Raw genomic sequence first — 16,588 nt, forward strand, 5'->3', positions numbered from 1 at the left:
GTATGTGGATGATTTCTAGTAAATTTGTAGAGTATGCAACTTCATGATAGTCCAGTTTTCAAACACTTCGGTGACCCCTCCAAGTTCCTTTTTGTGTCCTTACTTGCTTTCTAACTCTAAGTTTCTTTTCTGGATCTTTCTATAAGATAGTCTTTCCCACATGGTTTTTTTGACTTAGCATTGTTCTTGAGGTTCACCTTTTGTATAGCATGTATCAGTAATTCGTTTCTTATTGCTGATGAGTGTTCCTTTGAATGGTTATACCACATTTTGTTTATCCGTTTACCAGTTGCTGGATATTTGGATTGTTTTTATTTGGGGCCATCAGGAATATGCTGCTATACAAATTTGCATGTAAGTCTTTATGTGGACAAATGTTTTCATTTCTTTTGGGTAGATAGCTATAAGTGGAATACTGTATTTATGAAGACTTAAAAAATTTTTTAAAAAAAGATTTTATTTATTTATTTGACAGAGACACTGCGAGAGAGGGAACATAAGTGCGGGAGGGGAGGGAGAAGCAGGCTTCCTGCTGAGCAGGGAGCCCAGTGTGGAACCCAGTCCTAGGACCCTGGGACCATGACCTGAGCCGAAGGCAGACACTTAATGACTGAGCCACCCAGGCGCCCTTAAAATATATCTTTTATGTGGCTAGACAATTTCCCTATCTTCTTCTGTTGCATATTATTGTTCTTCCATATAGATTTCAGTTAAAGTCCCATTAAAAAATCTACACTTTTTCTAATTACCAACTTTGTTCACCAATGAAATCTTTTTTTGTTCATCTATGAAGTCTTAAAAAAACCCTTAAATTTATAATATTTCTGTTACAGTACTTAGTTTTGTCTGTTACAGGTAATTGTTTACAAATCTTTTCTACCATAGAATAAATTTCTTTTTTTTTTTCCTTGGGAAACTATTTGAGAGAGAGGGAGAGTGCCTGCATTTGGCAGTGGGTAGAGGAAGAGAATATTCAAGCTCCCTGCTGAGTGTGGAGCCCAACATGGGGCTTAATCCCGTGACCCATGAGATCATGACCTGAGCCAAACCTGAGAGTTGCATGATCAACTGACTGAGCCACCCAGGCGCCTCCGATTTTTTGAAGTTGCTTATTCATCTGTGTGATCCTCACTAGGCTTCTTGTGTACTGTATTTGAGTAGTGAATCAATATTGACAGGAATTCTGATGGCTTATTGCTCCTAAGAACAACAGGTCTCTGTGACTTTATACCTTATATATAGGAACTCAGCTTCAGCTCTGTTATTATAGCTCAGATTTTTGGTATAAAAATTGAAATTTTAGGGCACTTGGGTAATTCAGTTAAGCCTCTGCCTTTGACTCAGGTTGTGATCCCAGAGTCCTAGGGTCAAGCCCCATGTCAGGCTCTCTGCTCAGCAGGGAACCTGCTTCTCCCTGTCCCTCTGCGTGTTCCACCTGCTTGTGCTTCCTCTCTCTGTATCAAATAAATGGATAAAGTCTTTTTAAAAATTGAATTTTTATATTTAATTTTTAGATTCTTTATTCGGAGGGGTGAGGGGCAGAGGGGGAGAGAGAATCTCAAGCAGAGGCTCAGTCTGACAACCCTGAGGCCATAACCTGAGCCAAAACCAAGAGTCAGACACTTAACTGATGGAGCCACATAGGCACCCCTAAAAACTGAATTTTTAAATTTAACTTTATATATAACTTCTATTAAATGCTCTATCTCCTTCCTGCTTTTTTGAGTATATATAGTAAATGGGCTAGTTCATAAAGTTTTAAGTCTTCTCTATTATTTTTATAGGAACACTTAGATTCTGACATACTGGTACTTAGAAGTTAACAGAATTGATGTTTTCTTATCCTATTTGGTAGGAAGCGGTAGAAAAATATGAAGAAGTATTACATAACTTAGAATTTGCCAAGGAACTTCAGAAAACCTTTTCTGGACTGAGCCAAGATGTGAGTATGTTTTCTTTGCTTTTTCTGAAACCACTGTATTGATCTTGAGGAGAATATTAGTGTCCATTAATGATGTTCAGTTATCATCCATCTAATTCCTGCTGTTATTTTATTGGGATTGACAATAGCTAATGAAGAATTACTGTTTCCAGATTTCTGGAATCTCAAGAAAAGACAAATGGTATCTGAATATGAGATACCATGAATAAAGTATTAGTTCTCTAAATATGTATTCACTGTGGTGTATGGCAACCATTGAGAAGGGTAATAACAGCTATTTAATGGATACATTTATGAGCAAGATTTTATTTATTTATTTTTAAGCAGTCCTTTTTAATTTTTTTATTATTTTTTTAGATTTTATTTTTTTATTTATGTGACAGAGGGAGAGATCACAAGTAGCAGGCAGAGAGAGGAGGAAGCAGGCTCTCCGCTGAGCAGAGAGCCTGATGCGGGGCTCGATCCCAGGACCCTGAGATCATGACCTGAGCTGAAAGCAGAGGCTTAACCCACTGAGCCACCCAGGCGCCCCTTCTTTTTTATTTTTATTCATTTATTTTTTTAGAAAAGTAAGAGGGAGAGGAAGGGGCAGAGGAAGAGGGATAATATAAACAGGCTTGAGATCATGACCTGAGCTGAAGTCAGGAGTTAGACACTTAGCCGACTGAGCCACCCAGTCAGTTCTATGGAATAGATTTTAGAATATAGGTTTATAAATTTATGTAGCATATGCTTATAAGTTTAGCATTATTTAACATATTAGGAAACACAATTGGTAAACCTTTTCTTGAGACCATGATAGTTAATACCAGGAAGATTTGTGATTTTTGTTAAGAGTCTGGTTTTGCAGCTTGATATATTCTTTGTGTTGGCAGTTGAAATTTTTATCTCTGACAGATTTAGTTAGTAATTAATATGAAGTAATTAATATGAAGACTTAAGCATTCATTAATGAGGTATTCTAAGCTGCTTTAGAATTGTATTAAAAGGCCCTTCAGAGATCATGTTTTAACAATTAAGGAAATTTTTTTTGTAAATTCAGTTCTGTGGTGGGGAGCATACTCCCTAAGATAGTACTTTCTGTGAATTCCACAGTTACTTAAATATTTGTAGGCTATTTTATTTATTTTGAGAGAGAGACAGAGACAATACGAGCAGGGAGAGAAATAAGCAGATTCTGGGAAGAGTGGAGAGCTTAATGCAGGGCCGGATCCCAGGACCCTGAAGTCATGACCTGAGCCAAAGTCAGATGCTTAACTGACAGAGCCACCTGGGTGCCCCTGGATATTTTCTTCTTGTGTGGTAAACTAAAATTCTCTTTTTTATCCTCTGGCATCAAAAAACCTCCAAAACAAAAAAAGCTAACATAATAATTTCTAGGCTGAAGACATCTACCATCTCAGTCCTTGTAATATCCTTGCTTTCTCTGGATGTTTGACTTAACTTTCAGAAGGTAGTGTGTAAATGTGGAGTAGCCGGATACAGAGGCATTACCTTCTGTTTTCTGGATAATTCTGCTAATGCAAGTTTAAGATTGGGGCACATAGGTGGCTCAGTTGAAAAGAGCCTCTTTCTTGATCATAGGGTGGTGAGTTCAAGCCCCACATTGGGGGAGGACCCTACTTAAAAAAAAAAAGTCTAATGGGCGCCTACATGGCTCAGTTGGTTAAGTGACTGCCTTTGGCTCAGGTCATGATCCTGGAGTCCTGGGATCCAGTCCTGCATCAGGCTCTCTGTTCAGCAGGGAGTCTGCCTCTTCTTTTGACCCTCCCATTCTCATGCTCTCTCTCTTGATCTCATTCTCTCTCAAATAAAATCTTAAAATCTTAAAAAAAAAAAAGATAAAATAATAAATTAAAAAAAGTCTAAGGTGATACTATGGTGCCAACCATAGTGTATTTTAACTCAAGTTTACTCATTTATCACTTAATTTTAGTACTTTCTTTGAATTCCACAGTTACTTAAATATTTGTAGGCTATTTTAGATACTACTTTTATTTTTATTTTTTAAAGGTTTTTATTTATTTATTTGATAGACAGAGATTAGACAGATTGATAGAGAAGCAGGCTCCCCGCTGAGCAGAGACCCCGATGTGGGGCTTGATCCCAGAACCCTGAGACCATGACCTGAGCCAAAGGCAGAGGTTTTAACCCACTGAGTCACTCAGGCACCCCTAAATACTACTTTTAAATCAAGTTTTTTCTTATACATGTATGATTACCCTTCCCATGTTAGGTTTATTTAGTTTTGACCCACTTCACTATAAGTGAATATTTCATCTCTTTTCTCTGGTTGGATGTTTGGAAGTTTACTTTTGTAATACTTAAAATTTTCTATTACCTCTCTTTACTTGAAGTTATTTGATAATTTTAGTTTTTTATTCAGGTGTTTATTTTTTCAAAGTATGGTGGTTTTTAAAATTTTTAGATTTAAATTTTTAAAAAAACACTTCTCATGTACCAGGTACTTAATATAAGTTCACTTGATTTTTTTAGAACCTAGGAAATAGATACATTATAGTGCCATTTTATAGGTAAGAAATGTGATGCTAAGAACAAAAGGTAAAAATCATATTGCCAGTTAATGGTAGAGTGAGTATAGGGCTCTATTTTTTGCTCCTAAGTACCATGTTCTTTATATTAGGATATAGTATCTTTCTATATACATGTTCTTCCACTGCTCTTGTCTAGAGGTAGTTACCAGTTCACCAAATTATATTGATAACCATTAGGTTATTTTTTTTCTCATTTATACTGTGGGTTTACTTTCACTTTAGGTGAGGTGTTAAAGTACATTGGAACATGCCTTAAAGCTGCTTGCCAGTTACCTTCCAGCATAGTAATTTTTGGACTTTTACTAGAGTTTTTCTTTTGTCATATCTCTTTTTATGGGAGTCAGTTTTGCAGTGTATAACATTTTCTATCCCTTCAAACTAAATTTGGAAGCCTTTCTTTTCTTCCCAGCTGTATCTGTCTTCATGACATGAGCTCTGTCCATTGGTGGAGATTTATCATTCTAAGAGGAATCAGAAGATAAATTTTATTATTCCATATGATTTGTCTATAGTGGTCTACTTCAGGTGATCTTCCTTCTTTACAAATCAGTCCTCAGCTGAAAGAAGAGAAGAAAATGTATCCTGATTTCTTAGTTTCTATAGAAATAAGGAGAAATAGTCTGTTGTCCGTAGTTTCCCGATTATGGTGTAGGAAACAACATACTTTCTTGGCACTTGATTGATTCAAAAAATACTTGAGGTCCTGTGATCTGTCAGGCTCTCTGCTGGGCACTATTGATACATATTGGTAAACAACAGAGATATAGTCCCTGTCATCACAGATCTGAAACCTAATGGAGATACATCTAAATAAAAGGTAACCATTTAATGTAATAGGTACTTTGATAGGGGAAGTTCAGGGTATCCTGAGCCTGTAAGAACATTTATTACAGCCTAGGGAATGGCTAAGAACAGTTCTGAGGTAATCATAGGATATAAACTTGAAGATGCCCTCTGTGTCAGTTGCTTTTCCTTGTACCATCATGAAATTATCCCAGAAGAATCTCACTGTCTTGGAGAACTAGAATTGCCCCCTCTATTCTCTTTCCTCCTCTCAAGCAGAAATGGGGAATCCTGTAGTTGTGGTAAATGTTATTTGGGTAAGTCCATATTGAGGTCTTGGAGAAGGCATTTTTGAGCCTTTGCCATCCTGAAAATATCCTAGCCCACATAACCCCAACCAGTCCATTTCTCATTCTCAGAATTTCACCTTTACTTACTGTCTCTTGTCCTTGGTAGTAGCACAAATTAAATTTATTAAGTGACTTTCATACCTCCTAGAAAAGAATTAATAATGCCATAATGAATCTTTCCCCAGAGGTTTCCTCTCATCTTAATCTGTTAGGATTTATGAACATGTCTTCTGTAGAGTTTTAAATATGATGATATACCAAAGTACTTTAATTTGCATATAGGCAAAATGTTCTTTTAGATTTTTGTTTGTTCTCTTAATCTTCATAACTTGGAAAATATCTAATATGATGGAAATACTACAATTAGAGGAACAACTGGGGAGAAAAGACCTTCTAGGTTTCTTACTGGAAATAGATGATACTTTTTATTAATTGGTAGTTTATAAATGGGAAGTGACTTCAGGGGCCCATGTGTTATATCAGACTTTAAGGGATTATGGTTCTGAGCTTTAGAGTATAAACTCAGTGCTGCTCAGTCTGCATACATATTTGTTTTATGGAAAATTTATGTTCTGCTAACTGACCGTATATGTTTGGTTAGCTAAATAATGAAAAATACAGCTCCATCCAGACTGATGAACTATTATGAAAATACCTCAGTTTAATCTAAAAACTATTTGGTATGAATGTTTTAGCGTTATGCTTGTAAGATATTTTATTTCTGTTTGGTTTTCAATTCCTTATGCTTTGGCTAGTCACCTTCAGATTGTTGAAGATTGACCATTTCAGTTGAAATATCTTCCTAGAATGAGAAGTTTAAAAAAACCCAAAACTTGAAAACCAAAGCATTTTCTTAAAGTCCTAGGCCTAAAAATGGTTTGATATACATAAATAGGGAAAAGTTAAATTTTGGGATTATTGTGCGTATCAGTGATAGGTACTTTGTTTCTTATCATGGTAGTGTCAGAGGTACTAAATACAACCTGGAGTTTGGAGATGTTTGGATATCTCAGCTCTGGTTACCCGAGGCATACCAACTTAATACTCTGTCCCTTCCTCAACTGAAAAGGAAAGGGGTTAAATGAACCTGTCAGTTTCACTGTGTGTGTGTGTGTATGCCATTTATCATCTGATCTCAACCCTTTGGAATTAGACTTTTGTGGACTGTGAACTACTAATATGGGGTGGTAGAGCGTTGTCAACTTTAATGAGCATTTGTTTTAACAGCTACTTAAAGCTCAGAAGAAGGCCCAGAGAAGGGAGCACATGCTAAAGCTTGAGGCTGAGAAGAAAAAACTTCGTACTATACTTCAAGTTCAGTATGTGTTACAGAACCTGACACAGGAACATGTACAGAAGGATTTCAAAGGGGGCTTGAATGGTGCAGTGTATTTGCCTTTAAAAGAACTTGACTACCTCATTAAATTTTCAAAACTGACCTGCCCTGAAAGAAATGAAAGTCTGAGGTAAGCTAATGAAAATATTTTCCTAAAAGAAAGCATACAATATTTTAGCCTATTTTAAATTTTTTTATATTTATAGTATTTATACATATATAAGCATACAGATAATTACATGTTTGTATTATAGTATATATGTATAGAGAGATTGAGAGAGAGAAATTAAGAAAATATTCATTTCATTTACCCTGGGAAACATTGGCTGGACCAGACTGTGACAGGGTTGATATTGATAGGCTAGAAGGAAAGTCAGTTTGAATGATCTCACTAACATGCTTTTTCAGTTGTAACTTTGATTTAAAAAATGATACAAGTTTGCGTCTGTACAAGTATTAATTATAAGACTGATTATATGTTATACTTAAAGTTTTTTTTTTTTTTTGTAATTATCTTGGACTCTTGTATTACCTGAGAGTCTTTGCCTTCTTACTACTGCTGTACTTAAGTGGAGGTAAATGGAATTTAACTTGGCCAGTATCATTAAACTTTCAAAGTGAGAATTATTTGGTGGTTGTCTTATGCTGTGAATAAGTACTGAGAAACAAATCTGATAATTTAAGAGACAAAGTCAGCAAATTGAGGCTACCCAATTTTGCCCCCTATAGTTATCCGTTTGCTATTTTCTGGTTTGATGGAGGAAATCAGCTAATGAATAGATCTCTGTGCTTCTGCTTTGTTAGATACAGGTCCTTCCCGTGTTGTGTCTGTTGGCCATGCTAAAGCACAGTCAGATTTCAGTTGTTACTGGAAATCAGTCCTGTATTGGGGGAAAAAAACTCAATAAAACTTAATTTTAACCTATATATAACCATATATATATATATTTTTATTTCCATTCTGATCGTCTAGTCCATCATCTTTATCTATTTGGTTGTTTTCTTCTCTTTAATGGATTTAGGGAGTGTGGCTTACTTTAATATGTGTAAGTGAAATATAATTTGGAAAATAAACTGCTGTCTTTATTATTTATTTATTTTTTAAAAGATTTTATTTACTTATTTGACAGAGATCACAAGTAGGCAGAGAGGCAGGCAGAAAGGGAGAGGGGGAAGCAGGCTTCCTGCTGAGCAGAGAGCCTGTTGCAGGGCTCCATCCCAGGATCCTGAGATCATGACCTGAGCCCAAAACAGAGGCTTTAATCCAGTGAGCCACCAAGGTGCCCTTAAACTGCTGTCTTTAAAGGCAAATATAGCTCTTAGTATTGCCATTCCACTGTTCTTTCATCTAGGATGTATGGTTGATAATTAATGACACTGCACTGACAACCTTAGAAACTCTGCTTTGTCTATTTCTTAATAGTTCTACTTGGTAAAATATTTTGTTTTAAGGGAAAATGTTTACATCTGAAATCCCTCACTGGGTATTTTGTCATCTTCTATAAAATTTGAACTTTTTCATTTTGAGAGAGTAAAAAGACAAAATTAACATTGAATGTCTTGACTGTTGATGGAGCTATACTATATAAATTGTATTGCTCCATATATATATGTGTATATATATATGTATGTATCTTTAAAGCTACTTTTGTGCTTCTGCTGCTTTTCCTTGTCAGTGTTGAAGACCAGATGGAGCAGTCATCCTTGTACTTTTGGGACCTTTTGGAAGGTAGTGAGAAAGCAGTGGTAGGAACGACATGTGAGTTTTCTCTTCTCTGGACTTATGCAGTAAATACTAGACTTTGTTTTGAAGTTTAGGGCTGTTTTGTTGTTTGTTTTAATATTGAGGGCTGAAACTGTCAGTCCATTAGAATTTACATGTCAGGCAATACTTCCTTCATTTGGAAAATGATCTCTGTTTAGTTCTTTTAAAAGCAGCTATTGTGTAATTACACTCACTAGAATGGAATCTAAGTAGAGTTTTGAAGTGGCAAGTCACTATGATTTGGGAACAAGAGCTAAGGACTCATACTGGCTTAACCATTTTGGGGTTCAGTTCTTTGCATGGTAGTACCTTTTCTATTTAGGAATCTTAAATCTACACATTGTTAATGGTAAGGCTTATCTACCAGATCTAAGAAAATATAAATGGTATTGGTACATGGTATATTGAAACATTGTTGTCTATCGATCTGGAAATGATCTAGAGAGAAAGAGTCCTTTTGGCTTCCTAATAGACTTTGGCCAAATGACCAAGTACAAATAGACATGAAGTACATAGGTTTGTTTGTTTGTTTGTTTGTTTTTAAAGATTTTATTTATTTGACAGAGAGAGAGACAGAGAGATAGGGGACAGAGAGAGAGACAGAGAGAGAGGGAACACAAGCAGGGAGAGTGGGGAGGGAGAAACTGGCTTCCTGCTGCGCAGAGAGCCCGATGCTAGGCTCCATCCCAGCTGGGATCATGACCTGAGCTGAGGGCAGACGCTTAATGTCTGAGCCACCCGGGCACCCTGAAATACATAGTTTTGTGTACTAGCTTAGGATAATGAAAATGCTAGAAGTGAGTAAAAATTTTTGTTACTAGTGATTGCTTCCTTTTAAAAAATATCTAAGTACGCAGTGTAACTATTCAAAATTCCCAAGTCCTTCCAAGTTTAAATCATAGAAATTTTTTTCTTGGTTACAATGCAAAATGATATGAATAACTTTGGGAGACATAGTTTGGTGTGGTTTCTTATAAAATGCTTACTATGTGACCAAGCAATTACACTCATAGTACCCAAGAGAATTGTAAACGTACATTCACATAAGTACTTGTACATGAATGTTCGTATCAGCTTTGTTAATGATAGCGCCAGACTGAATACAGCCTAGATGTACATCAGTTGATAATTGATAAACAAAATGTGGTATGTCCATACAGTAGAATGTGCTCAGTAATAAAGGAATGAAACGTTGATACATGCAACAAAATGGATGTGAATCTCAATAATTATGCTGAGTTTCTGAAGGAAGCCAAACCAAAAAATGAGTACGTAGTGAATGATTCCATTTATATGGAATTCTAGAAAGGATATAACTAGAATGATAGCAGGTCCGTGGTTCCCCAGGGTGTGGGTGGAGGGGATTGATATAAAAGGGGCATGAGGGAACTTTTGAATTGATGAAAATGTTTTATATCCTGGTTCTGGTGGGAGTAACGTCCTATGTTGTATCTGTTAAAACTGTAAACTTAAAATGCTTGAACCCATTTCAAATGGTGGAAATGGAGGCCCAGAGAAACTTAAGTGACTTGCTGAACTTTGAAATTCTGATCTTTAAAATTTATTTTGGTTCAGCATAAAACAAAGATGTACTGCATATTTATTTACTCTTCATGGTACTGACCAGTTCTTTGAATTCCCCCAATGTAGGATATTATGGCATATTGTAACTAGGATAAAATTATATTAGGATTTCTGTCCAAATAATTTTCATGAACTGTTAGGTTATGTGATAACTAAGTCTTAATCACTCTTTCTTAGACAAACACATGAAAGATCTGCTGTCTAAATTGCTGAACTCAGGCTATTTTGAGAGTATCCCAGTCCCAAAAAATGCTAAGGAAAAAGAAGTATCATTGGAGGAAGAAATGCTAATAAAATCAGAGAAGAAAAAACAGTTATTGAAAACTGAATCTGTCAAAGAGTCAGGTTTGTTGTGATCTCAGAAATTCTTTAAAGTGGTTGCATTTTTAATACTTAACACAAAATGAGTCAAATCATTGTAAAAAGATTGCCTTATTTTGATTTGTCAATTTCTGTATGCATGGAAATACCTACTTACAGCAGGATAAACTTAGGTTTAGAATATGTTTATAGGCTTTATTACCATATTTACAGATTGAACCTTAGCAGAAACATAAGGTTATTCTTTGTTATAAGAGAATATACTGTTCAAATGAGGCCTTTATGGAATTTGAATGGACTTTTTCTTTATTAAACTGTTAGTAAGATAATTCAATTTAAAATTGTGTAAAATGCTCATAGTAGAATCCAGAAAGGTAGTAGAATGAGAACAGAAATAAAGTTAACAGATTTGGAAAAAATGTGCCAAAGTCAGTGAAGGGAATAAACTTTTCAAAATTCCACTTTTCTGGGGGGAAGAGATACTTTGAATCAGTGTCACTTTTGTTCTTGTTTGTTGGGACTCAATTTATTTAGAAAATTCCAATTCTGTGTAGGTAGTCCAGGGCAGGTTTCCAGTAGCCTCTACTAGCCCGGTTCACATTATTTTTCATGTTTATTTTCTCTTAGTTCTTAATACTAAGTCTGATGCTTTAGTGTCTCCATTCCCTTACCACATTCTATCCTTAAACTGGCTTTTAGGAGGCCATTAAGGGCCTATAAGAGGCCCTTTTAAGGCCTGTATTAGATGACTAATTTTTACCCCATGGCTTGGAGCTATAGTCTTAACTTGAAAGGATTTGTATTTGTGCATAAGAAATGATAGCCTTATTTTCTTTCTTTCTTTCTTTTTTTTTTTTGATAGTCTTACTTTCAATCAAAAATCAGTTTATAGCTGGAACTTGACTTTAGAAAATTGGCATTTAAGGAGAGTTACTAACTTCAGCTAGCTTCAGACCACATGCTTTTGACCAACAAGCAAGAGTGGGGATTACTCCTGCTGTGAATATATTTCATTGTACTATCCTTTTCCTCTTACTCTTCTGAAATATGTCACTAGAATGACTATAGTTGTAATCAGCCTAAAAACATTTGGTTTATTTAGTACTCAAGGAAGTATTATCTTTCCAGAGTCTCTTATGGAACTTGCACAGCCAGAGATACAACCCCAGGAGGTAAGTTTCTGAAAGGTAATTTGCTGATTTTGGTTTTTGAAACTTTTGTATAGTGTGTTTGGGAGCTGAGGCTCTGACACTAGATTTCTTAAGCTTGAATACCAGCTTGCAGCTTACTTAGCTTAGTGACTTTGGGTAAGATGTTAAGCCCAGCTGTGTCTGTTGTCCTCTTATGTAAAATGAGGATACTAATGTCTGCTTCATGTTACTGTGAGGATTAAAGGAGTTCAGTTCTAAATTGCTTAGAATTTGGCCTGGTGCACAGTAACTGCTCAAGTGTTAGCTGCTGTGCTTGGCCTTGTGTTAGAATTTAAAGAAGGATTTTGCATTTGTCAGAATTTACTCACATTGGTAATTGAATATTTGTTCTCTTTCTGAAGTGACATTAAAATTTTTGGAAGCTGAAAAGAATGGAAGAGTCAGAGTCAAAGTACACTTGAGATGTAAAAGAAATAAAAGGCTGGTAATTCAGGAAACGTAACACTTAAGGTTAAATAGTATAAATGTGTATAATTGAACTATCCTCTGCCTTAACATTTTAGGGAGTCAGATGGGTAGAGTAGTCTAAGATTGGCAGAGGCAGAACAACCTTGGTAAAAGAGCCTGAATCAAGCAAACTTGGCACTGTGATGTATAGTTCTTACTAGTTTTAGGTGAGTCAGGTACAGATTGCTACTTTTGAAGTATTGAAGGTGGTATTTCTGTTAATTGAGAGAAAAGGAATGGACAAAAAAGTAGGATGGTCTTTTCAAGTATGATAGGGATGGAAATTTCCCATTAGCATAGTGACTCAGACCAATGGACATAGGAATACTAACAGAATTCAGTGTTCCCCTCAAGGTCTTTTACAAATTTTGTGACTCAAGCACGTTTTTTTCTCTGCTAGTTTCTTAACAGACGCTACATGACAGAAGTAGATTATTCAAGCAAACAAGATGAAGAGCAATCCTGGGAAGCAGATTATGCTAGAAAACCAAATCTCCCCAAATGTTGGGATATGCTTACTGAACCAGATGGTCAGGAAAAGAAACAGGAATCCTTCAAATCCTGGGAGCCTTCTGTTAAGCACCAGGAGGTATCAAAGCCTGCAGTTTCTTTAGAACAGAGGAAACAAGATCCAAAACTCAGGTCCACTCTGCAGGAAGAGCAGAAGAAGCAGGATGTCTCCAAACCTAAGCCAGCTCCTAGCCAGTGGAAGCAAGAAGCTCCTAAATCCAAAACAGGATATATTCAAGAAGAACAGAAGAAGCAGGAGACACCAAAGCCTTGGCCGGTTCAGCTGCAGAAAGAACAGGATCCAAAGAAGCAGTCTCCAAAGTCTTGGACACCTTCTGTGCAGAATGATCAGGACATCACCAAGTCATGGACCACTACCGTGTGTGAAGACCAGGATTCAAGGCAGCCAGAGACTCCAAAATCCTGGGAAAACAATGTTGAGAGTCAAAAACACCCCTTAACACCGCAATCACAGATTTCTCCAAAGTCCTGGGGGGTAGCTCCAGCAAGCCTCATACCAAGTGACCAGCTCCTGCCCAGGAAGTTTAATACAGAACCCAAAGATGTGAGTTTGTTCTTATCAGTCTGCTTTGGTCAATGTAGGCATAAATAAAAACTTGTAATACTTTTTTTTTTTTTAGTCCTCTTAAAAAAATTTTATGAGACCCATGTTAAATATATAAATTATTTCACTTAATTCTTTAATGCGTAGTTTATTGTTTTCCCTAGAAAATTGGAAGTAGACCTAGTTTGTGTTTTGAGCCTAACCTGAGATGAAATTTCCACAGATAGAACATACTGTTTGAATGCCATAATTTTAACGACATGGTATGACATAAAAATAGTGGATGGTTTGGATAACATCATAATACAAACAAGTCAGAAAAATAAAAACATGTCATAGGATGAGGGGCTTTTTTTTTTTTTTTTAAAAAACTATATTTCACTCATTATCTTCCGCCTGGCACACAGATGACTTCTGATAGAAGTTACACTTTTCTGTATTTTCTTGTTACTCTTTCACTCATTTGCAGTCGTTCAGATTAGTCTGTATTCTTCGGTGGTTTTGTGGTTGTCGATATTCCAGAAGGTGGGGTAGGATCTGAATTAGTTTTGTTTCTGTTTTGAAATGAGAATTTTCTGGAGATGGAAACTGTAGATTTTAGTATTCTGTAACTAGATTTTGGAGTATGAGATTTAGCTCAAATATAAGACCTTATTCAATTAATGATAAATAACCCATTTCAGGAAGATAAGACTTATAACGAATAATCCTTGAATGCACTGCTATTTAGTTTATTAAATTACAAGGTCTTTACTCCTATTGAAATGTAAAGTTGTTTCAAGCTTGCTTGCTAAGAAATATGAACTTCTCATCTTCCCAGTGTTTGCCGTCTCTGGTCTCTTTCTCATAATGTTCCCTGCACTTCCATGTCTCTTTACCCAGAGGCTTTCTGATAAATCTTTGGTCTTCTAACAGTAGGAAAAACATTTATGTGGCGAAATCAAAGCATTGAATTTTATAAATAAATTGTCCCTACCTTATGGCAAGAGAATTTTAGTGTTGTCTCCTTTTGCTTGCCTTTCTTCTTCTTTTCTTCAAATGCTAGTATTAATTTTAATTTCTTTCTGACCCTGTAGAAGATTGATAGTCTTGTTTCATTAACCAGATATCACACAACAGTAATTGTGATATGATAACTATTTTGAGAAACTTATTTTAGAAACCAATTTAGTATTTTAGTAAAGCTGTTATAAAAAACCTAATATAGGGGCACCTGGGTAGCTCAGAGGGTTAAGCCTCTGCCTTCGGCTCAGGTCATGATCTCAGGGTCCTGGGATGGAGCCCTGCATTGGGCTCTGTGCTCAGTGGGGAGCCTGCTTCCCCCCTCTCTCTGCCTGCCTCCCTGCCTACCTGTGATCTCTCTCTCTGTGTCAAATAAATAAATAAAATCTTTAAAAAAATTAAAATAAAAAACCTAATTTAAAATTCCATTAGGTATTACAGTGCTGAGCCTTTACATACCAGAATATTATGCTATTTGTTGAGTAATATTTAAAATCCGTGCTTTGTTGGAAAGGCTGAAACTCATTTAATTTGCTTTTAATGGTACAGACAGCATTATATTGAAGTTGCAGGGCCTTTCAGTGACTGAGAGGACACTTTTCTGTACAGTATACCGTTTCTCTGTCTTGCAATCTCAGCTGTCTAGAACATGAATAAGTACAGTCAAGGGCAAAATAGAGTTCCAGGTCAAGAGGCTAGATAGATAATGTGAAATTAATCATTAAAGCTTGTACTTTCCTCCTAAGAGGATCTCTTCACTTGGGGTCTCACTCTTATGACTCTTATTCACTCTTAGGACAATTTGGACAGGCTTAGCTATGTGACTTCCTGGTGAATTAGAAGGTGAAGAGCTGGTCTGGTAGGGGGAGGCATACTGGCAGCTGTAGGAAGTTAACTATACAAGCATTAGGTCTAATTCAGGGTATACAGCATTATAAGTGATTTAGTGTAAAGGCTAGCCTCTTTATGTTTATAAGTAGCCCCCCAAAGTATACTTACTTGGTAACAAAATGTAATAGCATATTTCCTCAATTTTAGGGTGTATATGTATATATTTTTATACCTTAATTTTTCTGAAATCAGATGTTTAACAATGGAGTTTATATTTAACGTGGTAGTAACTTTTTCCTCTGGGAAAGAATCATTTATGTGTCTTCTTAGTGGCATCTTAAAAGGACATAAGCTGATTATCTACAATGAAAAAATTTTGGCAAGGAAGTTCTGTTATTTTCGCTCTTCCCTTTAAAAAAAGGGTGTTTTAGAGATATTGCCATTAAAGGTGTTCTGAAGAGGAAAAAGTGTTTAAAGTTGGGTTAAATTATTTAGAAAATGCCTTTATGTGGAAATTCTTCATCTAAGATAAATCCGATAAATAGATTTTGCTATGTGTCTTGATTTCATTAAGATGCAGTGATAGCTAGCTGAGTTTACTGAATTAGTATGTTGGATGTGAATTTCACTCTTACACATTATGGATTTATTTTGTAGGTGCCTAAGCCTATGCATCAGCCTGTAGGTTCTTCCTCGACCCTTCCAAAGGATCCAGTATTGAGGAAAGAAAAACTGCAGGATTTGATGACCCAGATTCAAGGAACTTGTAACTTTATGCAAGTATGAGTCATTCTTAAATGAATCTTGAATGATATTCCTGGGGCTACTAGTTTCTGATCTAGTTTCTAGTTTCTGAGCATTACAATGAAATTGTTAAGAGCATAGATTTTGGTGTTCAGAATATGGGTGAATCCTAGGAAGCTCTGCTGCTTCCTAGCTTACACAGTTCAGGAAGGCTACTTCACTGTTTCAGTGTCTTTTGAAAAATGAGTTCTTATTCCTAAGTTTGTTGTGAGTAATGAACTAAACATTTAAAAAGTATAAGTGCTTAAATAATTTCTGCTGTAGATCATTGGTAATTTCCACTCAGACTGTGAGGACCTGCTCTGCTTGGTATCTGGCAGGTGCTGTTGTGTGTAGAAAATCCTAAGACATTTATCGCCTTCAAGAAGTTGTTATTCCAGTTGTAGAAGATTGTAGTGTTATGGCAGTAGTTAGGTGCTAAATTGTGTTGTACTGAGTCTTACAGAGTTTCAGAATAGTATGGTAATTACTGAGGGAAGAAGTAGACAAATAAGATATTTTTGTGTAGTAAAAAGATCCTGAATTCTGGAAGTAGAGCTGTGTTTAATCTCAGTTCTGCTATTTACTAGTTGTAAAATCTGT

At 36.0% G+C, this 16,588-nt stretch overlaps 1 protein-coding gene across 10 annotated transcripts in view; it reads left to right on the plus strand.

Annotated features, from left to right (window-relative positions):
• The window catches only part of CAPRIN2 (caprin family member 2), a 48,985-nt gene that overhangs the window by 14,363 nt on the left and 18,034 nt on the right, over window positions 1–16,588 (plus strand). For 9 of the 10 annotated variants that reach the window (XM_044229059.1, XM_044229054.1, XM_044229057.1 and 6 more), the window contains exons 4-10: window positions 1,856–1,942; window positions 6,858–7,096; window positions 8,643–8,725; window positions 10,493–10,660; window positions 11,765–11,808; window positions 12,695–13,369; window positions 15,860–15,982. In XM_044229059.1, coding sequence (XP_044084994.1) covers window positions 1,856–1,942; window positions 6,858–7,096; window positions 8,643–8,725; window positions 10,493–10,660; window positions 11,765–11,808; window positions 12,695–13,369; window positions 15,860–15,982 — 1,419 coding nt within the window. Of the gene's footprint in view, window positions 1–289; window positions 355–1,855; window positions 1,943–6,857; window positions 7,097–8,642; window positions 8,726–10,492; window positions 10,661–11,764; window positions 11,809–12,694; window positions 13,370–15,859; window positions 15,983–16,588 lie in introns of all 10 variants that reach the window. The other variant, XM_044229061.1, reaches the window with a different exon arrangement.

This window comes from Neovison vison, chromosome 12, assembly GCF_020171115.1.
Source record: "Neovison vison isolate M4711 chromosome 12, ASM_NN_V1, whole genome shotgun sequence".
Classification (NCBI taxonomy): domain Eukaryota; kingdom Metazoa; phylum Chordata; class Mammalia; order Carnivora; family Mustelidae; genus Neogale; species Neogale vison.